This window comes from Lepisma saccharinum, chromosome 18 (assembly GCF_977018435.1).
Source record: "Lepisma saccharinum chromosome 18, izLepSacc3.1, whole genome shotgun sequence".
NCBI lineage: Eukaryota > Metazoa > Arthropoda > Insecta > Zygentoma > Lepismatidae > Lepisma > Lepisma saccharinum.
The window spans coordinates 49,582,360-49,605,308 of NC_139246.1; the positions used below are offsets into that span (position 1 = coordinate 49,582,360).

Genomic DNA, 22,949 nt, shown 5'->3' on the forward strand with positions numbered 1-22,949 from the left:
GATTGCATGAACAACGATTTGATTGGACAGCGGTTCACTTCTTCAGAAGATATCGAAAAATTGGTCTCTGACTGGATCGCTTCAAAGGATGAGGACTTCTTTCGCCACGGAATCCGTAACTTGCCTGACAGATGGGCGAAAGTGGTGGCTCGTGATGGACAATATTTTTCTTAAGGTATTTATGTATTTTTTGTTTGAACTACAGCTTCAATGTGTGTGTAACAACCGCACGAATTAATTCCTAGACCAAATATTATGAAGATATTTGTGTGTGGATGTTGAGAGGTGGTAATAGTGAATGAATTTTTGGAAAGTTCGCCTTGAAAACCGGGAATTATACTTGAATTTTATCATGGTCCTTGAGTAGCCACCCTGGATATTAATGCCACAAGTGCAAGGGAAAATATAATTTCAAACTTGCATGTCAGTGTAATTACTGTTGTATCAATTCAACTACATCATTTCAACGATGAAGTACTTTTCTGGAATTCGTAATCTGGCCCAAGTTCAGATTGCAGGTTGATTATGTCTTCATATACACACACCTATTTTACATGCACGATTTCGACACATATCCATGTACAGTTATCAGTATAATGTCGTTAGAAACTGGTGAAGCACATGTTGACATTCATGAAATGTATGACATATCCTGAGAAAAAACTTGCATTATGTATTACCTCTTAAGATTTCCTATTACCTGGCTTGTCTACCGAAAAGGAATATAAATTATAAGGGTTTTATAATAATAGCAGCATTGTCCTGATTCTGCATTAAGCCTACTAGATTTTCTTGCATTTTGCTTAGCATTCATTAATTAATGTAAGCTGCTTTCATTATTATTGTCACCGAGTTTTTATTTTCCTTGTTAACGTAAATCCCTTCCCATAGGTTTGAATTAGTGAGTTAGGCGAATTAAGTTTGGTGTTCTGAGCATCCAGGTGGTAGGTTAGGCTAGTTTGTTTGTAGCATTAGTATTTAACACTCACTCCTCGCCTGCTCGTGTGTGTATGCAGAATTTTTAATGGAAGAATGTGTAACTCATGACTACGGAAACTTGTATAATGAAATATCTACATTATATTTCGGAAATTAAATATTTGTGCAAAGTACACTTAGCGTTTGCAAAGTTTGAAAGTTTATTTAATACTAAATTTGATTCTTGCATACTCTTTCCTCATCTTCATGTACGTAAAACTTTAGAAAGTTATCTTTCATATGGAACTCTGGAACATGAGTTAGTTTCACACACAATTAGTGTGTGTTTATAAGCTTTCTTTTTTCTTCATAATTTGAAAGTTTTTTTTCTTCTTAATTTGAAAGGTAAGGGCAGGTTATGAAGAACAGTAATGAAAGGGAAGTGGTTATATCGAATTTTGCTGCTTTCCCTACATGTAATTTATTTGCAAATTTAAATTTCATTCTTATTCAAGTTTTTCCTGTTATTCTGAAATACGTAGATACTACATTTTATTTAGTGTAAACCATGGGAGAGGAGTTCGAATGGTTCATTCACCCCCACTCTTGTAAATTGTCAATTCATAAAAAAAAGCAGATCAATGTTAATTTCAATTCACAAAAAAGGAGAAATATTGTTCAAACACAAAAACCAAAGTAAGAATTGCATTAGATGGAAACACTGATTATAAAATACAGGAACAAAGTTGTGTTTTAATATTCGACCATCCAAACCAAGGAATAAATGGTTCCACTTTTCAAAATAAAAAAGAAAAAATAGATTTTTATGTAAGAGATCACCCAAACTTTAGGATTCCTTATTTTTCTAGAAACTTTTTTTTTAAAAAAAGTTATATTAAAATTAATAAGAAAATAGTATGACTATGCAACTATTGACCAACTATAAAGTAAACCAACTATAGAGTCAAGAGACTGGGCAGTTCAGAGATTACATTCTCTGGCATGTTCAGTGCCATGTTCAGACGAGAAGTGCAACCTGTAACACGTCCAGAGTAACCCCACCTACTAGGGTGTTCTAAATACGCCACTGAAATAATGAGCTAGTTCGGGAACGAGATACAAATATTCTTAACATATTAATTACTCGGCCCAAGAAGTTGTAAAAAAAAATCAGAATTCACGGACCATCTGAAACATATAGTCTAATACCTTTGTTTGGACATGTTATGATAAACACATGTGAACTGCTTCTTTCCCCGTGTTTGTTATACTCTGTCTATCTCCCTAAATATATTACAATATTATTATTAATAATAATAATAACAAAAACATCAACTTTTGAGTCGATTTGTTTATTATAATATTAGTATAATGATTATTGTACGATGATAATCCTAGTCACAATAATAATAATTTTGTTATTTCTATTATTCAAGATTTATCAACGTGTATCGCCCATGGTGTAAACTTATTTCCCTCGTTTTTTTTGGGGGGGGGGGTGGCGGAGGACACCCTCCTTATCCGCAATTGAAATGCAGGTAGACATGGAAAAGTAATGGCTTGGTAACATTTTATTGCAATATAAAACTAAATTCGCCTTCTCAATGACGACGTAGTAATGCCGCTGGCTGGTAATCAAGGGCTTCAGGTTCGATACCCGGTGAGGGCACATAATGGCTCGAATCCACATTAAACTATAGTTATAGTCCCAATTAACCTATCTGTGCATAAAAGTGGACTTAAAACAAAGCTCATACTCAAAATGAAATCCATACATGACAAACAAAAACTCTACTAATACCAGGGTTGGCATTTTGCCCAGTTTTTTTTTCTTTCGAAATACCCAACTTTTTTTTTTTTTTTTCAGATAAAACCCGATAAGACCCAGGCAAAACTGTTTTTTTTTTTTAAAGGTTATGTTTATAAGAATTGACAATCAAGAAAATCATACATAATCCATGATGCAACAGACCATTGAGGTGGGCCTACATACCAACTGCCGGCCACACTCCCACCTGATCTTACTCTTACGGGGTGACGTGTGGTCAGCACAACGAATCCCCAGTCGTCGTTGTAGGTTTTCATAACTGGGTTATGCTACTCATTCGTAGCTCCCCAATTTAATGATGATGGTGAGTGTTCACCAGTCTCATACACAGGCAAAAATCTCAGGAGAAAAGCTGTTACGTTTCCCCAAGGAGACTCAAACCTGCACACATCCCATAGCCGGAGCCCAAAGCATGACTGCACAGCTACAGTGTACTCTTGCTGGATGGCGTAACAATTAATATATCTATGATGATCAGTTCCCAGGGTTGCAATACTATACTATACTAATACGTGATAGCTGTGGTGGTTTAGTCAACCTCCGTGTCAGAGTGGTTACTACAGCACGCTGCAGTTCCAAGGGTCCCGGGTTCAAATCTTGGTTCGAACATGGAGGTTTGGGTTTGTCCCAATGATAATACAGAGAGCCGCCCCCCGTGGCAAAGTGATTAGTATGTCGTGCTTCGACTGCAGGGTCCCGGGTTTGGATTCTGGCCTGGGCATGGATGTTTGTGAGTATTCATTCATCAATTTCATCATATAATCACTCATCTTCATCTTCGCAAATTAGCCTAAAGTGGCACAAGAAGTGAAGTAAAATAAAGCAAATTAATTGATCAATCAGTCAGTCAATCGATAATAAAGAGAAAATAGATAAAATTGATGTGTGAAAATTGAGAAAATAGAGAGAAGAAAGGGGATACTACTGCTTAGGGATATTACTTTTTATTACAAATGTAAAAAGAAAAGTAGACAAGCTGGCTGACTTGTTATGCAGATGACCCGGGTTCGAATCTTGTGGGATCTAAGGTTGGAATTTTTTTGGTCTTGTCCCTGCATAAAGCAGCTCTGGAACTCACCTAGCCTCATCAATGGGTCCTGGGGGGTAAAGGCAGCCGGGAGTGGAGACAAAGAAGCCTTTGGGGGTCCCTCAGCCATTGGCATAGTAGAGGGTTCGTATATGCGGATGTAAAAATAAATGTAGTTACTCAGGGGTACAGAAACGAATACAATATATACAGCTAAAGGTAAAGTTAAAGTTCCCTGTGCTTAAAGCACCGTGCCATGAAGGCATATTTAGGCTATTTGTGCCCCCACATATTTTCTCTGCTGGCCAGCTTGGAGGTGATGTGATCAGGTTTACACCTTTACGACCCACCGGGTATCATTTTATTTTAGACGGGGTGGGTCCTAGAGCTGTTTTATCCGGAACAAAATCGGAAAAATTCCGACCTTATAATATAACCCACCCCGGGTTTCCCATGTGGCAGTCAGACTATAATCAAATCAGGTTAGAATTTCACGAGAAATGCAGTGGTGAGGGTTTCTTCAACGTATCTTTAATCATGAAAAAGTTATGACTGCATGATTGTTACAAATGTATCATTTTTCAGGTAGAAAACAGTGTCATATACATAACACATCACCTCCTTCCCATTTAAAAAAATTGAGTTGAATTCAATATGGCGGACGTTCGCTTGGAACACACCAATGTGGTTTCCCCTAAGCCTAACCTGTTTCTATCATGACTAGAGCCTGGAAGTTCAGGCATTTATTTTCGTTAAAATAGGCAGGCAAAAAGGCATTTATAATGTGGTAAATAGGCACTAAAAATGAAAAAAGGCAAAATAAACCGAAAAAAGGCACATTTAGAAGTCGCTTACTTTTATCTATAATTTCTGGCAAAATGTTAAAATCTAAATTGGGAAGAGCATTTCAATTTTCTCCGTCTTTATTGCACATAACTACAAGGTGCTTTTTAAGTTCTAAACATTCATTGATAGTCGTCTGTCAGAGAGAATGTTTTTCATAATAGAAAATGATCTTTCTACTTCGACAGAAGTTATTGGAGCATACATATAACAAGCTAATGTAGCTGGACTCATTTTGGTAACAGCATTTTCACCTTTTAGAATATCACAAATTGTTTTCAATTGTTTCAAGTCCTCATTTGCACTCACTACCCGTTAGCACTTTTCCGCAACAGCTCACCCCTTTTCTCCTGGCACTTCCATCATCTGCTGCATAGATTCCTCGAAGATTTTCATGGATGCTATAATTGTAATTGTCTCTGGCAATGCACCATAATATGCAAAAGTAAACTTGAATAGCACAGGAGTTTTTTCACTTCACGAATTGAAGCCGCTTCATTTTCTGGAAGAGCATCGATCACCTCACTGATTTTTTGAAGGTTGTTAGCATAATATATAGCTGCTGATATCCAGGTTCCCTATCTCGTCAAGACTGGTTGCTGAGGTAAACTAAGCTCAATCGCAACTTCCTGAAATTTTCGGGTTCGAGAGGGAGATTTCAGAAATATTTTCTTTGTGTTCGAAATCAACCTGTCCACTTCAGCAGTCAATCATGCACATGAAATGTTAACCGAAAGGCAATATCCTGACTCGGCATGAAATACTTTTTTCTCACACTTTTCTCCTTCAGCAATGTTGAAACATGCGTGAGTTCAATATTACTTAAATAAGGCGAAAATTATTCACATAATAAACGGAAGAAAAATAAATGCCAACAACGTTTTTTGGGAGAAAAATAATTTATATACACATTTTTTTTTTAAAAAAATGTCCAATTTCATTGAAAAAGGCAAAAAAAGGCATTATAATTAAAAATAGGCAGTGGGGTCCCAAATTGGCAAAATAGGCAAAATGAAAAGGCTTCTAAAACATTCGAAACAACATAAGAAATGTATATCCGGAAATTTTTTATCAATATATGCAGTAGATAAAAAGAGGCATTTTGCCAAACTTCCGGGCTCTAATCATGACCAATTGTACCCAGCCTAACTCCTCTACTTTTTATAGCGGGTGTTAAGGGAGTTTTGAATCAACCTGTAGTCCCTTGTATGTGACTTTGGAAATATGAGATCAAGAATTACACACACACACACACATACATTATGTATGTGTGTGTGTGTATATATATAAATGTTTGTGTCTGAGGGTGTAAAAGTAGGTAGGTATAGGGGGCCTTTGGTAATATTTTGTGGGGGGAGGAGGGGCAAGATTTGTAGATCCGGCACTGATCATTGTCTCAAGATTGGTGACTTTCCCCCACCCTCCCTAAACAACACACTATATTAGAGCTTTTATTAAAAACTTCAAGTAATGTCCTAACTTAGCTGAGACTTGGGTTTTCTTAATCTACGAAAATCTAACCTCAAATATTTGCATAGCTTAAAGCTCTTGCAAGACATGTTAAATCAGTATGTCGTCTACCATCTTTAAACATTTGTGACAAATTTTTCCCAAGCATGGTGACAAAAGCATGGTGACAAATTTTTCCCAAATACAATATGATACCAATCCTTTAAGTTATCTTGTAACTCTAAAAATTGCAACTCAGAAGCTTTACATTTATGGCAAAATGTATGTTTGTGATTTTATCACCACTACTCTCCTAAACTATGAAATATAATTTGAAAAGTTTTACTACAAAATTGCGAGTTATCTACAATGACCGAGTTTAGTTCCTTATACTCCGAAAATGTATTGTAGACAGTTTTGGGGGGAAAAGAGAGCATGGTATAGAGTGTGCATGCAACATGAGGAAAATCAGTTTTTCATTCACCATCTTGAAACACATTGTCCAATTTCACTCACATGTAATACCATTGCAGTGTGTCAAGTTTTCCAGCTGCAGAAACATGTTATCATGGTCACTAAATAGATAACTTGTCTTTCTTTGCCCATCCACCCTACCCATTAACCTAAATCGTGCATTATGTTTTGATTTTTTAAGAAAAACTAGAAGAAATTTTCGTAGATTATGAGAGTGCTAGACTTCTTGGGTATAGAGCTCCTAACCACAAATAACATTAATCCTACATGGCCAAGCAACCATTCAATGAATGCACTGAACTAAAGGGAGAGAGGGATCACTGTCTCAGTTCAAGGCTTTGGAAAGAAAACAGAACATTTACACACGAACTAGATTTTGAGAAATGAAATGAATCATTTGAAAAGTGTTTGGTTTAATTATACCACAGTTAACTTTATTCTACTTTCACGACATTTCAATAAAATGTACTCAATTCTCCATTGTAATGTTTCATACATGGAAAAATGTATTGTAAAAGTTGATCGTCACAGGTGACACTATGTGGCGTGCCCACATAAGGAAGTGACTGATATCTAAAGTGCTATCACATTTCAAAATTATAAGCAAGGCTCGGAAGTTGAAGACCTATAAATTGCCAAAAAAAAGACCTACAAATATAAAAAAGGACCTAAAAGCGGAAAAAAGGATGCATAAATGTGATCCAAATTAATTAATATCTTTAGTTTTCACAAAATTCTGGTGCGAAAAAACTGAAAGTACGAAACAAGAGAAAGTTGCTACTTACAGTGCGACTTTCCAGACAAGTTACGGTTAAAGGACCTTGTACAGTGGGATCCATGAGTATTGCTGTGCAAATTGTCCATCACTATTGTTCGTGCACTTTATTTGACCCAATAAGACCTTCAAGAATTAAAAGAAAACTCAAAACATGCTGTTGACAACTTCTGCACCAGCATACATAAAAATCCATTGCTTAAAAACACACAGGATGTCAGAAAAATAATGAAAATAGTCATGGACAATTTGCACGATAATACAAATGGATCCCACTGTACCGTACCTGCTTCAGTCGTCCAAAAATGTTTTTTTTCCCGTTTCAGGGTTGGTTCAAATACATTTATTTATTTTATACAGAAAGGATGTTTAAATAGGTGATGAACTGATGATGATTCGAATTGAGAATGGGCAGTAAAAATGTCGAAAGAAGGTGAAATTGAGAAGAAAAAAAAAGCAGTTAATACCTAAAAATAGGCTAAAAAAGGACCAACAAGCCAAAAAATGCTGAAAAAGGCAAAAAAGGACAAATAAAACCCACCTTTTTCTGGCCTACAATGGCCCAAAATGAACATATATTATGTTGTGCTTTGTCTTCGAACACTAAAAAAAGGATTTTTCCTCAACTTCCGAGCCCTAATTATAAGGTTTGTTCGTTCAATGTTTTATCTAAATATTCCAGACCCTTTTGATCTTTTGCTTCTTGGATATATGTTGGTATTATTTCTGTTAAAAGTATTTCTATCATGATTTGAGAAAAATATCCTGAAAAAAAAAAACAACCACTGTGGCTTGTACCACATTAATTATCTTGAGTATCATAGGCTTGGCTAAGCCTTTATTTTACAAGTTTTCTCAAACTGTTGACTATTCTAGAACCTCACTATTAATTAAAGCAATAATTTACATCATTTTCTGAAAAAAAAAAACAAAAAAACATTTTGAGTGGGTTTTTCTGAAAGAAAAAAAAACTTGTGGGGAAAACTGGGCTGGGCCCACCCGAGCCAACCCTGACTAATACTACTAAAAAACCAACAAAAAAAGAAACAAACTAAAAGAGCAAGTGTTCAAAATGTGGCAAGACATGCTTCAGCGAGTCTTCGAATACAAATTTGTACCTGTAGCAACATGTCAACATGAATTGTAGCCACTGCTTCGTGCAATTGGGCTATTACCTCTTCAGGACTTGTTGGTGGTACTCTGTAGATCGTTTCTTTCAAATGGCTCCAAAAGAAGTGATCTAGTGTACTGAGATTGGGCGAACGAGGTGGCCAACGTACAGCTCCGTTCCTTCCTATCCATTCATTCGGAAAAATTCTGTCGAAGTGCTGTTTTATGAACCAAGCAGAATGTGATTGTGCTCCATGATTCTGGAAATACATTCTGACACGTGAATCTAGTGGCACATCTTCCAATTTGGAAGCGGAGCAGACCCTATCAGTGTAGTGCCGACTATTCCACACCAAACATGTATTCCCCATCGAACCTGGTGGCTTGGAAAATATGGATTGTCATGTGTCCACCAGTGGTTGTTAGGAATGTTGAGAACACCGTCCTGAATGAACAGTGCTTCATCTGTCCACAAAATTTGCTGCGAGAACTGAGCATCTTGGTCTAATTGATGTACCAACCATTTGCAGTACCCATTACGACGATTGAAATCTCCAGTCATCAGATGTTGTGTGCTTGTGTAGTGGTACGGATACAGTTCTTTGTCTGTCAGAATCAAATGTACCATTTGTCTGGAGAAACGAAACCGATGTCACGGGTACTTTGCGTTGGATCTTGCTGAATTGCAGAGAGTACCTCTTCTTCAACATATGGTGTTCTCACGTACCACGGACGACCTCTTTTAACCTGAGAAGGTGCGACATTTCCAGTATCCCTCACCCGAAGATCCAGTCGGTGTATCACTTTAGCATCAGGATGATGCCTTGCTGGGTAATGTTCAGCATATGCCCAGGCAGCAACTTTCGCACGTCCATGCGATTTAACATGTACGTATCGCAATATTCTTCAATGCCATTCTATTGGCACTGTGCAAATCACCTAGCTTCAAAAGTCCGTGTCGGTATTTTTTTCAACTACTAGCACTGTTGACCCGTTGCCATAGATATTTACCAGATTGTTGACCCTTATCATCAGCAATGTTTTATTTGACTTACAGCTTTAACTTGGCTATTTATGTCCAGCATGACTTACAGCTTTAACTTGGCTATTTATGTCCAGCATACATTTTCATTTTGAATACATATAGAAACACTTTAGGTATAAATTTCTGCGAAAAGTTGAAATACATTCTTAAGTATTAATATCTTATTTACATATAACACCATTCGCTCGTTCATTTCCTAAAAAATACAATTTTATATTAGCTTGTCTCAATCACAATGTATCCAATATCTACTGCGTTCAACAATGTAATCAAATGTATGGGAAAGAACACTTTTATTTTTGATAATACTTTGAATAAAATCTTTCTTTTCTGTATGAATACGACATTTCAAAATAATGTGATGAATAGAGCCCGGAAGTTCAGGCATTTATTTTCGTTAAAATAGGCAGGCAAAAAGGCATTTATAATGTGGAAAATAGGCACTAAAAATGTTAAAAAAGGCACATTTGAAAGTCACTTACTTTTATCTATAATTTCTGGCAAAATGTTAATGAAGCATACATAAAACAAGCAAATGTAGCTGGACTCATTTCGATAACAGCATTTTCACCTTTTAGAATATCACAAATTGTTTTCAGTTGTTTCAAGTCATCATTTGCACTCACTACCCATTTGCACTTTTCCACAACAGCTGACCCCTTTTCTCCTGACATTTCCATCATCTGCTGCATAGATTCCTCGAAGATTTTCATGGATGCTACAAGAGTCTCACCTCTTTTTTCTAGCTTTGTAATTGTCTCTGGCAATGCACCATAATGTGCAAAAATAAACGACAGTTCATTCTTCAGTTCTGAATAGCACAGGAGTTTTTTCACTTCACGAATTGAAGCCGCTTCATTTTCTGGAAGAGCATCGATCACCTCACTGATTTTTTGAAGGTTGTTAGCATAACATATAGCTGCTGATATCCAGGTTGCGGAGGTAAACTAAGCTCAGGTGCAACTTCCTGAAATGTTCGGGTTCGAGAGGGAGATTTCAGAAATATCTTCTTTGTGTTCGAAATCAACCTGTCCACTTCTGGGTGCAACACTCTAACTTTTTCAGCGATTCTGTGCATTGCGTGGGCTACACATGTGATATGATGCATGTTCGGGAAGAGAATTTTCAATGCTATGGCAGCCTTCTTTATATAGGGAGCTGCATCACGATAAAAAGTAACATGTCATCATGATGTACACCATCTGGCCAGAGCAGAAGTAGGGAATTTGAGAATAACTGAGCTATTGACGAACCATTGGCTCTCTCTAGTTGTTCTGACGTGAGAAGAAATGACAAGGATTCTCCGCATGTTGGTTCGATAGTTCATATGATGACGTTGGCTATGTAGCGTCCCATAGCGTCAGTACTATCATCTGTTTAAATCCAAACCTTCTTTCCACCAACTTCAGCACGAATTCTTTGCAGAGCTTCTTCGTAGCAGATGCTTAAATATGTTTTCCGCAGCGTAGATTCCGATGGCACCGTTTCTTTAGTGTATTTCTCCAGGAATTTCCTCAGTGACTTGTTTTCCACTTTCCAGAATGGTATCCCTGCTTCCATGAAAGCTTTGCACAGTTCAAGAGTAAACTGAGATTGCCTGTTGCATGAAGTGCCCACTGTTGAAATTAGGGATATCTTCTTCTGTCCAACCTTTTTGGCAACTGCAGATTTATGTTTTGCTGTTGACACATGCTGAGATATAAAGTATTTTTTCTCATGGTTGAATGTTTTTTCACATATCTTGCAGAGAAGAATAGTACCATCTGTCCAAAATGTGCTTTCACCAAATTCATGCACGTAACCATGTAACTTACCACTTGATAGCACACTAAATTTCGGCATGATGACAACTACACAATCCTTTCCTTCCAAAGTGCAGAACTAAACTAAAGATAGAGAACTTGATTTTGGAATCCATGCAAACGCCTTTGGGCATTAGTGCTGTTTCTTGTCAATAACCTCCTGACACGGAAGCTGGACGTGATGAGGTAATTGTGCAGGTGTTCTGCAACAGGTTTTCAGCAGTCAATCATTCACAAAGACATGTTAACGGAAAGGCAATATCTTAACTCAGCATGAAATACTATTTTTTTTTTTAAACACACTTTTCTCCTTCAGCAATGTTGAAACATACGCGAGTTCAATATTACTTAAATAAGGCGAAAATTATTCACATAATAAGGCGAAAATTATTCACATAATAAACGGAAGAAAAATAAATGCCAACAACGTTTTTTGGGAGAAAAATAATTTATTTACACATTTTTTTAAAAAAAAAATGTTCAAATTTCATTGAAAAAGGCAAGAAAAGGCATTATAATTAAAAATAGGCAGTGGGGTCCCAAATAGGCAAAATAGGCAAAATGAAAAGGCTTCTAAAACATTCGAAACAACATAAAAAATGTATATCCGGAAAAATTTTATCAATATATGCAGTAGATAAAAAGAGGCATTTTGCCAAACTTCCGGGCTCTAAGTGATGAACATCGCTCTTGAATTACAACAATCACAATTTGGAGATTTTAAAATTGATTATTTGCAAATCTATAGGTTAGTTGAACCACTTATCCTTCTGATACTGGTTTTCTGTGACACACTGAACAGTTGACAAAATTTTAAAATGAAAGAACTGAAAATTCCGAAGGTAATATTCAGGGCATTATGCGGCAAGCAACAAAATTGGTTCAAAATACAGTGTTAGAAGTAATAAAACTAGCTCTCCGATGAACATGGCAGTATAATCGCTTCTGATTCATCATTACGTTGTTACTGTGGGTGTACAGTGGGATCCATCAGTATTACCGTGCAAATTGTCCATCGCCATGTTCGTGCACTTTATTTAACCCAATAAGAGCTTCAAGGATTAAAAGAAATCTCAAAACAAGCTGTTGACAACTTCTGCAGCAGCATACATAAAAATCCATCACTTAAACACACAGGATGGAAGAGATAAATTAATGAAAATAGTCATGGACAATTTGCACAGTAATACTCGTGGATCCCACTGTACGTGTTTCAGACGTAATGTAACAACGTGAACCTTGGAAGCTTCCGTTATCAGCACCACAATACCACAATGCGTGTATCAGGACAAATGTACACATGTAACCTGTAAATATCAACCTTACAATGATATTTGCAAATATTTGACATGTAGGCTGAGAGACAAAACCTGATATAACCACTTTCTTTTGAATGCATTGTTTTTTTAAATTTTTCCTATCGTTGGTTCATTTCCGGGTTGGTCTATTGGATGTGTTCCTCCATTCATTTTACAGATTATAATGTTGTTGGTAGATTGCCATGTGTCACAGATACGATCAAATGTTGTATTTGGTTTTTGAACGGCTGTAGCGAAGAAACGACACACCAATAAGAAAAATGTTATTGAAAAAAGTGGTTTATTTTGATGTCCTCTATACGAATCTGTGGTCTGTGGGCAACATTAATATGACACCCTGTATACATATTAAGGTATAACACACTCGAATCACAAATATATATATAATTTTGTTTCCCCTCTGAGTATTATGAATATTATTATAACCACCACATTTTGCTGATATATATTTTACATGTAATAATGAGAACAAAACATGTGTTCACACCGTGCTACAATTAGGACTCCAGCAACAAAAGTCCAATTTTCAAAATTTACTGAAAATTACAATTTCCTAAAATCTGCATGTTTTTCAATTTTTTTCCCCCTCCAAAATTGTGCCATGGGCATTGGTCTTCTTTGTGTCATGCTTCCCTGCAAATTAGTTCATCCAGTGGTTTCAGGATAGATTGGCCAGAATTTTTTCCAGCAGCTGGCAACGCTGCCACTCTTATACATTGCTATTAATTTCCCCCAATATCTATCAACCTATTTTCAATGCAACTTTGTGCAACTTTTGGGATAGGAATGTATCACTGCTACGTACAAAGCTCATTTAATATATAACCGGAAATATGTTGTAACAAATATTTATTACAATTACCGAAAGAACTACAGTACTATGTTTCAACATATTCCCCCCCTCCCCACCTCAAGTTCAATGCACCTATGGTAGCGCTTGATAAGGGCACTGATTCCACAGGAAAATCATGCACCGCTGACTGGACTTCATTGGCATTCTGAAACCTCAATCCATGTAGTTCATCTTTCAGTGGTCCAAAGGTGTGGAAATCTGAATGTGCGAGATTGGTGGAATATGTCAGGATAGAGGGTGTGGTAAGCACTCAAACTTTAGGTTCCCGATGGTAGACAATGTGACATTGGCAGGGTGTGGTTTCGCATTGTCATGGAGCAAAAGCACACCAGTGGACACCAGACCACGTCGTCTCTGCAGAATGGCTGGTTTCGCGCCAAAGTTTGGAGTTGGTGGTACTGTTTTCATTATGACCTCTGGGCATGTAATGTTCAAGAATTGGCCCCTTTTGGTAGTGGTGCCAAAACAAAGTTGACATTACCTTTGTGGCACTCCATTGAGCATGCAGTGACAGAGCGACCTGGCTGTGGAGAAGCTTGAACACTGGTTATGCCCTGTTTGAATTTCTCAGCCCACTCGTACAGTTGTGATTAACTCCTACAGTTGTCACTGAACTATCATGCGGTGATGAATTTCTATCAGTTTCACGCCTTCACTTAACAAAAATCTCACGACACATTTCACTGGTTCTTCTTGGAGAGCTCCTGTAAGGGTGCCACCAAAATTTTGCACATGGTTCGTGAAAATCTTATTTACTGATGCTGTTATTGCTACAATTAATACAAACAATTTTTAAAAAAAACATGATACGTTAACTTCTTTTATATTTGTTTTTGCCTTTAAATTTCACTTAAATCTGACAAGTAAAAAAAAGAAAAGTTTTCTGATTGTGCATTTGGCCTTGAATTATTGCTGACTACCTCCTCGAATGATATTTTACAATACAATACAGCAGAGTCATGTTACAAATAACAAAATACTCAGCTCAGAAAAAAACAATAACAATGTTTGAAAAAAAAAAAACAATAAATATGCTGTAAGCCAAATGTAACTCACGTAGCGTGCAGCGTAATAATTAGAGCCCGGAAATTCAGGCATTTATTTTCGTTAAAATAGGCAGGCAAAAAGGCATTTATAATGTGGAAAATAGGCACTAAAAATGGGGAAAAAGGCACATTTGAAAGTCACTTACTTTTATCTATAATTTCTGGCAAAATGTTAATGAAGCATACATAAAAGAAGCAAATGTAGCTGGACTCATTTCGATAACAGCATTTTCACCTTTTAGAATATCACAAATTGTTTTCAATTGTTTCAAGTCATCATTTGCACTCACTACCCATTTGCATTTTTCCACAACAGCTGACCCCTTTTCTCCTGACACTTCCATCATCTGCTGCATAGATTCCTCGAAGATTTTCATGGATGCTACAAGAGTCTCACCTCTTTTTTCTAGCTTTGTAATTGTCTCTGGCAATTCACCATAATGTGCAAAAATGAACGACAGTTCATTCTTCAGTTCTGAATAGCACAGGAGTTTTTTCACTTCACGAATTGAAGCCGCTTCATTTTCTGGAAGAGCATCGATCACCTCACTGATTTTTTGAAGGTTGTTAGCATAACATATAGCTGCTGATATCCAGGTTGCGGAGGTAAACTAAGCTCAGGTGCAACTTCCTGAAATGTTCGGGTTCGAGAGGGAGATTTCAGAAATATCTTCTTTGTGTTCGAAATCAACCTGTCCACTTCTGGGTGCAACACACTAACTTTTTCGACGATTCTGTGCATTGCGTGGGCTACACATGTGATATGAAGCATGTTCGGGAAGAGAATTTTCAATGCTATGGTAGCCTTCTTTATATAGGGAGCTGCATCACGGATAGAAAGTAACATGTCATCATGATGTACACCATCTGGCCAGAGCAGAAGTAGGGAATTTGAGAATAACTGAGCTATTGACGAACCATTGGCTCTCTAGTTGTTCTGACGTGAGAAGAAATGACGAGGATTCTCCGCATGTTGGTTCGATAGTTCATATGATGACGTTGGCTATTCAGCGTCCCATAGCGTCAGTACTTTCATCTGTTTAAATCCAAACCTTCTTTCCACCAACTTCAGCACGAATTCTTTGCAGAGCTTCTTCGTAGCAGATGCTTAAATATGTTTTCCGCAGCGTAGATTCCGATGGCACCGTTTCTTTAGTGTATTTCTCCAGGAATTTCCTCAGTGACTTGTTTTCCACTTTCCAGAATGGTATCCCTGCTTCCATGAAAGCTTTGCACAGTTCAAGAGTAAACTGAGATTGCCTGTTGCATGAAGTGCCCACTATTGAAATTAGGGATATCTTCTTCTGTCCAACCTTTTTGGCAACTGCAGATTTATGTTTTGCTGTTGACACATGCTGAGATATAAAGTATTTTTTCTCATGGTTGAATGTTTTTTCACATATCTTGCAGAGAAGAATAGTACCATCTGTCCAAAATGTGCTTTCACCAAATTCATGCACGTAACCATGTAACTTACCACTTGATAGCACACTAAATTTTGGCATGATGACAACTACACAATCCTTTCCTTCCAAAGTGCAGAACTAAACTAAAGATAGAGAACTTGATTTTGGAATCCATGCAAACGCCCTTGGGCATTAGTGCTGTTTCTTGTCAATAACCTCCTGACACGGAAGCTGGACGTGATGAGGTAATTGTGCAGGTGTTCTGCAACAGGTTTTCAGCAGTCAATCATTCACAAAGACATGTTAACGGAAAGGCAATATCTTAACTCAGCATGAAATACTATTTTTTTTTAACATACTTTTCTCCTTCAGCAATGTTGAAACATACGTGAGTTCAATATTACTTAAATAAGGCGAAAATTATTCACATAATAAACGGAAGAAAAATAAATGCCAACAACGTTTTTTGGGAGAAAAATAATTTATTTACACATTTTTTTAAAAAAATGTTCAAATTTCATTGAAAAAGGCAAGGAAGGGCATTATAATTAAAAATAGGCAGTGGGGTCCCAAATAGGCAAAATAGGCAAAATGAAAAGGCTTCTAAAACATTCGAAACAACATAAAAAATGTATATCCGCAAAAATTTTATCAATATATGCAGTAGATACAAAGAGGCATTTTGCCAAACTTCCGGGCTCTAGTAATAATTAACTATAACACCGGGCAAAAAATTAAAAATACCAATTTTTCATCTAATCATCAAGATTATTCTCTCCTTATTATATTCTCCTTATATGAGGGTCATTCAGAAGTAACTTCCATTTGGGTATAAAAAAACACCAGGACGTTGTGAGAGTCTTTATTATATACAACTGAAAGAGAGAACTCTAAGCTATTTTTCTACATAAGCACCGTTTCTGTTGAGACACTGGTCATATCGGCGAACAAGGTTTACAATACCCATGTCAAAGAAATCTGCTGCCTGTGCATTCAGCCATGCAATTACAATGTCCTGGAGTCCTGTTTTTTGGGGCAGAAAAGGAATACTGTCCCAGTCAACAAGGTAATGTTACCACAACGTTGTGCCAACGTTAGCCCCTAACATACCTAACGTTGTTACAACGTTGAATGTATGTTGATACAACATGTGAAACAACATATGTGAAAACGTTGTGTCAACGTTTAAGGGTCATTTTTTTCAACGTTGCAACGTTGGTTGACAACTTTATCACAACATATACTGAACATTATGTAGCAACGTTAGGTATGTCAGGGGTTAACGTTGCCACAACTTTTTTGCAACATTTTCTTGCTGCCTGTGTAATTTACGAGTATAACAATGCATATTTAAAATAGGGTTATTTCGCATGGTAAGCTATTAGCAATCTTGCCAAGCCATTTTTGTATATAGGCTAATACATATGCGTAACAGGAAAAACTCATGTTTGTAACGTCACAGTTTCTCTTTACATATTATAAAAACTTTTCCTGCTCCACCAAAATAGGCAATTGTTAGTCTGGAGATTTTGATGAATTAACCAATCTCTAACTACACTTGGTAATCAGTTTCTTTATGCAGTACTTAGCTCCTGATTATATAGTCTGGAATAAAAATATTTATCATGGGAGTTTCACTTGTATTCAACACATTTCATTTTCTGATCTTCCTTACAACTTCAATATTCACACATCTTTCGAAGGATAATAAAACACATTTTTTTTCACTAATTACAATCGAAAGTATCCTTATTTGTGTTACTAAACGTTATGTTTGTTTTTCATTTGAGTCGCACTGCCATCTAGTGTATGCTGTAGGAAATATAAGGTTTGGTGGTCAGTGCACACACAAATTCAGATTAAACAAAACACTCCGATCTGACGCTTGTGGCGCTCATGGTGGTGATCATCCAAACTAAAGCGTATTCAGTGGAATGTTTTTTGTAACGTTGATGCAATGTTATCACAACGTTGTTCCCCTACATACAACATTCATCATAAATACAAGCATACAACGTTGTGACAACGTTATCATAACATTGTTCCCCTACATGCAACATTCATCATAAATTCAACATTCATCATAAATACAACATTCATACAACGTGGCAACGTTAGTGTGTTGACTGGGGTTGGTGGAGTTCCTGGAAGGAGGCACAACAATCAATGTCCAAGTGTATTGTGAAAGCTTGAAGAAATTGCAACGAGCAATTCAAAACATGCAACGTGGCATGTTGAGTTCTGGCATTGTTCTCGTGCATGAACGCTCATCCCGCATACTGCTGCTCGAACCAAGGACCTTCCCTAACATTTTCAATGGGAATTTGGGATTTGGTCCCTAGCGATTATGACCTCTTTTCACAAATGAAGGTGTGGGTGGCTAGGGGCACAGCACTTCAAAAAGACCAGGAGCTCAAGGACAGTGTTACTGCAGGGCTGAATGCACAGGCGGCAGATTTCTTTGACATTGTTATTGTAAACCTTGTTCGCCAATATGATAAGTGTCTCAACAGAAACGGTGCTTATGTAGAAAAATAGCCTAGAGTTGTCTCTTTCAGTTGTATATAATAAAAACTCTCACAATGTCCTGGTATTTCATTTATATCCAAACAGAAGTTACTTTCAGAATGACTCTCGTAAAACTTCGTGAGGCCCCTAAAATGTGAATTTTAGGATCAAGGACTTTGCTACTTGCCTTCTTGTGCAACCTCATCGATACATTTCATCACTTAAAATTGGTATCTACTTCTGTCTTCTTGGAAATGATTTAAATGCTAAAGCTTATACCGTCATCTGTGTTCCATAATATGCTGCTAATTCATATCCTCTATTAAGTAAGTGATATAAATATTCCACCCATTGCAGTTGCAGTTTTTAAAATAAATATAATACATTTTCAGGGAGACACCAATCACCCTGCTGACCGAAAATATGTTAGTTTCAAAAAGCCTAGGAAAGCAGATTATGCAGATTATTATTTCGAACCAAGTTTGTTCAAGAAGAAAGATAAATTTGTTGAGGAATGGGATCACTATAGTGAACAGTCCTGTTCAAACGTAAGAAGAAGACAAAAAAAAAATGAAACAAAACATGGAGAGAATGGAAAGAAGACTCATAAAAAGAAGAGTCATGATAGGAAAAAACATAAGAAATCTAGGAAATAGTCAAGTGGTAAGGGCATTTAGCTTAATTTCATGTTTTATATGAATGATTATTTCAAAAATAGAATTCTACGTTCTTGAGAAAATTATGCATTAATAAGACATTCATCTATTGTGCATATAGTTGAAAGCATAGTATATTATTTATGTGCATTTATGTGAAAAAATATTTTTTGGTGGCGAAAATAATTTAAACAGATGTCAGTTTCAATGCCCTTGTCATTTGCAATTTGCTATTTACTTGAGCCAATTCTATACTGGTATGAGGAAAATATGACTTGTTTTGAAAACTCCTTTAAAAGGTTGCTCAGACCTGTACACTGTTTTGTATGCATGAGAGTCAAATGCATAGTGATTGACTTTTTTAATACAAGGAAAATAACTTCACCTTCGTCAGTCTGTGCCCAAGTGTTATTGGACTTTATTTCGCAAATTTGAAAATTTATCTTTTTTTCCAGTAAAAAATATAACAGTCAAAAAACTTTTAATGTGCATTCGACTCCCGTGCCTTGTCTATCACGGCTTATGCGCATCATTGTTATACTCATGACCAATGACACCCTAACAAGTCAAGTCACATGTTTCGTTCATAATTACCAATATTGCATGATTGCGAAGCTGTTTTAAGTTATTTTCTTCGCGGAAAACATGAGTACCTGAATTATCTATTACAGTGTCTCTCATTCCCATAGTATGAATGGTGTGATTGGTATGTACCAGTTTCGGTTATTATGACTGACGTGGCAGTTAACATGTTGATTTTTCACCTTATTTTAATCCCACATATAAGATTTTTTAGCACCTTAAAAACATCTACAAGAGTTGGATAAAAAGTAATGGCAACACTGGTATAATTGGTTCTTGACTGTATTGGCAGAGGAGCACATCTTACATTCCTTCAATGTAATCGCCCCCCATCTCTACGACACGTATGGAAGGCGTCATACACCGTCAGCGCGTCCATCTCTGTCGATGTCCTGCAGTGACCGCCATATAGCACGTATGATGGCTTCGTGCATGTTGTAGTGCTTCCCATGCAGTGGTTCCTTCATTTCGGCAAAAAGGTCATCATCACATTGACTCATATTGGGTGAATACGGCAGATGTTCCACTACCTCGCACTTCCAGTTATGCAGGAGCGCCATCACAGTGTTCGCAGTGTGACACTTTGCATTGTCATGCAGAATGGTGGGAGAACATGCCGTCGCTTCCTCCTTAATGCTGAACGAAGGTGGTGGTGGAAGAAGGTGCAGTAGTAGGCTGCGTTGACCGTCTGCCTGGGAGGTACAGAATGGTGCTGCGTTGACCGTCTGCCTGGGAGGTACAGAATGGTGCAGGATTACCCCCTGGCTGTCGTAAGCAACAATAAACATCACTTTCACACCACCTTGTTCAGGGGGCACGTTCGTTGGGTAAGGAGAACCAGGGTGTGTCCATTCATTGGACTGCCACTTCAAGCATGGTGTGTACGACCGAGCCCAGGTTTCATCCATAGTGAAGATCCTTCCCAGGAAGTCCTCACCCTCCCTCTGGTAGCGGTTCATCAAGTCCTGTGCAAGTGCGTAGCGATGCAATTGTTGCACCTCTGTGATTTCATGCGGTATCCAACGTGATGCGATTTTGTGGAACCCAAGAATGTCGTGCAGAATGTGCAGCACCGTTTTGTGACATACACCTATCTCCGTGGCTAATTCTCGTGCAGTCCATCAGCGATCCACATGCAGCAGGGTAGCCAGGAGCTCAATGGTGGTGGTGTCAGTTGGGGGTCTTCCAGAAAGGGGGTGGTCGTGCACGGAATCCTTGCCTTCCCGAAACACTTTCACCCATCGCGATACTGTACGATACGATAATGCTGCATCACCACACTCTTCATGCGGTCCCTGCCAACATTCCTTTGCACTCCGACGACGTGCCACTTCAATTTTGATACACGCACGTTGTTCTTCTTGCCTAAACATATTGTTAGGGTGCTTGCACTCTCGTCCTCTGCTTCAGAGCACTGCTGTTTTTGACTGAATAACATACAGCTGTTCCCACTCACTACACTTCCTTGTCTGACATTCCCTTATCAGCCACGAAATGCTTGTGGTGCTGTGACTCACCCTTTGCACGTGACAGCAGTGTTGCCACTACTTTGCATTCAACCCTTGTATTTAGTACTACATATGGTATTTATTGTCACCTTACAAACATTTATTTATATGCATCACACTGCTGTTCATTGCAATCACCATCACATTGCAGTTGTTTCTCCGAATTTCCTCCTCTTACCTCTGCATTATCACAATCGTTGACAGACTTTTTACTGATGGTATCATATTCATTGCATTCACCATCACTGCTACAGAGCATAGAACAAATGAATTCAGCGATTTTCTGGATCCTAACAGTCCATTTTATAAGCAGACCGTGCTACCATTAACCCGAACAAAACCTGCCACTCTGTCTCTCACAGATACAAACTGCCTACTAAGCCGAGACATGAAAGCCCACTAAGCCAAGCATCAAGCTAAGTTTGCAGCAGGTTTTATGTATAAATCCACGCGAGAACCGAGCTCAGAATCTTCCGTGCAAGTCTTACCTCAACCGCCGAGCTGCTTACATCGTAGACACTGAGAAAATCCATAGTATTGCCAACCGCACAACAATTTTAAAATACATAATTTTTTAATCTCTTCCAATGAGTGCCTGAGGCCACCCTTCTAAGTCAGCTGTGAGACTTGTTAGTTCCACTCACAGGGAGGTAGAAACACTACCTGTGTAAATTTTGCCCACACGGACACGCATAATTTTCAGTTTGGTATTTAAACGTGTACTTTTTTTCCTCAATTTTATCAATTTTGTAAGAGAATAAAGATATTTAAAATTAATAGGCCTAAAATTAGTTTAATCAATAAATGTATTGTTATTCAAATGCTTTAAAATAATTATAATTGGAACTTTCGAATTAATTTTTCTTCTGGAACTTTCGAATTAATTTTTCTTCTGGGTAATATTTACCCAATTCATCCTTTTATCCTAGTGGAGAGTTAGCATCCTGCTGGGTTAATTATTCACATATCAAAAATTCAAACTTATTACACCAGGGGAGGGGTGTAATTTAATATTTTGTAGGGTCTTTGTTAAAAAAATTATTTTAGGGAGGGTTGATAAAATTTTCTTGGGTTGCTAGGTGGTGCTGGAGATTTTCGGATAAATCACTGATAAATTACTACACATGATATATGTAATGAGCAACCGCTGATAGAGAAATCAGAGAACTCCCAAATATGAACATGTGTGCGGATGTTGCATCCACACACATGTTCATGTCTGGTACAGAGCGGCAAGTTGACCACATTAACAGCAGAGCATGCATTCACAAACAAGCTAAATTGCCAAAAGTAGCAAAAATTACCTAAACTTTTCTCCCATGCCAGTTTTACAATACTTTAAAGTATCATTTGCTCTAGAAATCTGGAAATAATGGTGAAAGCTGTGCTAACCTAATATAACTTTTGTGTCTTCAAGTCAAAAATAAAAACATATTCTATGTAAATTCAAATGAATGATCTTTTTCTCTGCATTGCATTAGTGGGAAGTTGTGAGTCTACCTAGCACAATTATAGTGTCCGGCAAAAATAATAATAATAATAATAATTGCTACAACAAGTCTTTAAAATAAGTACAAAATTTTGTATGAATTTTCTATTTTCACAAAAGCTCATTTTGCATTCCAAAAACAATAATAAATAATTGATTTAGAGAGAAATTTGTCTGGCGGTTTCGTGTCCCATTTAGGGCCGGTTGCACCATCTCCACTTGAGGCTCGACGGGACCTTTGGCAGCCGAAAGGGCGATTTTTTTGAATTTTTCCTCGTCATTTGAGAAACCGTTGTGATATTCCAAAATAT

The 22,949-nt window shown here is 37.4% G+C and overlaps 1 protein-coding gene across 4 annotated transcripts in view; it reads left to right on the forward strand.

Moving 5' to 3' along the window:
• The window catches only part of LOC146002566 (uncharacterized), a 68,164-nt gene that overhangs the window by 36,815 nt on the left and 8,400 nt on the right, over positions 1-22,949 (forward strand). The window contains exon 4 of one of the 4 annotated variants that reach the window (XM_083140502.1): positions 18,796-19,066. The exons of the other annotated variants lie outside the window; for them this stretch is intronic. Within the exon in view, the coding sequence (XP_082996628.1) occupies positions 18,796-19,059 (264 nt within the window). The 3' untranslated portion in view covers positions 19,060-19,066. The remainder of the gene's footprint in view (positions 1-18,795; positions 19,067-22,949) is intronic. 4 annotated transcript variants of the gene reach the window in all.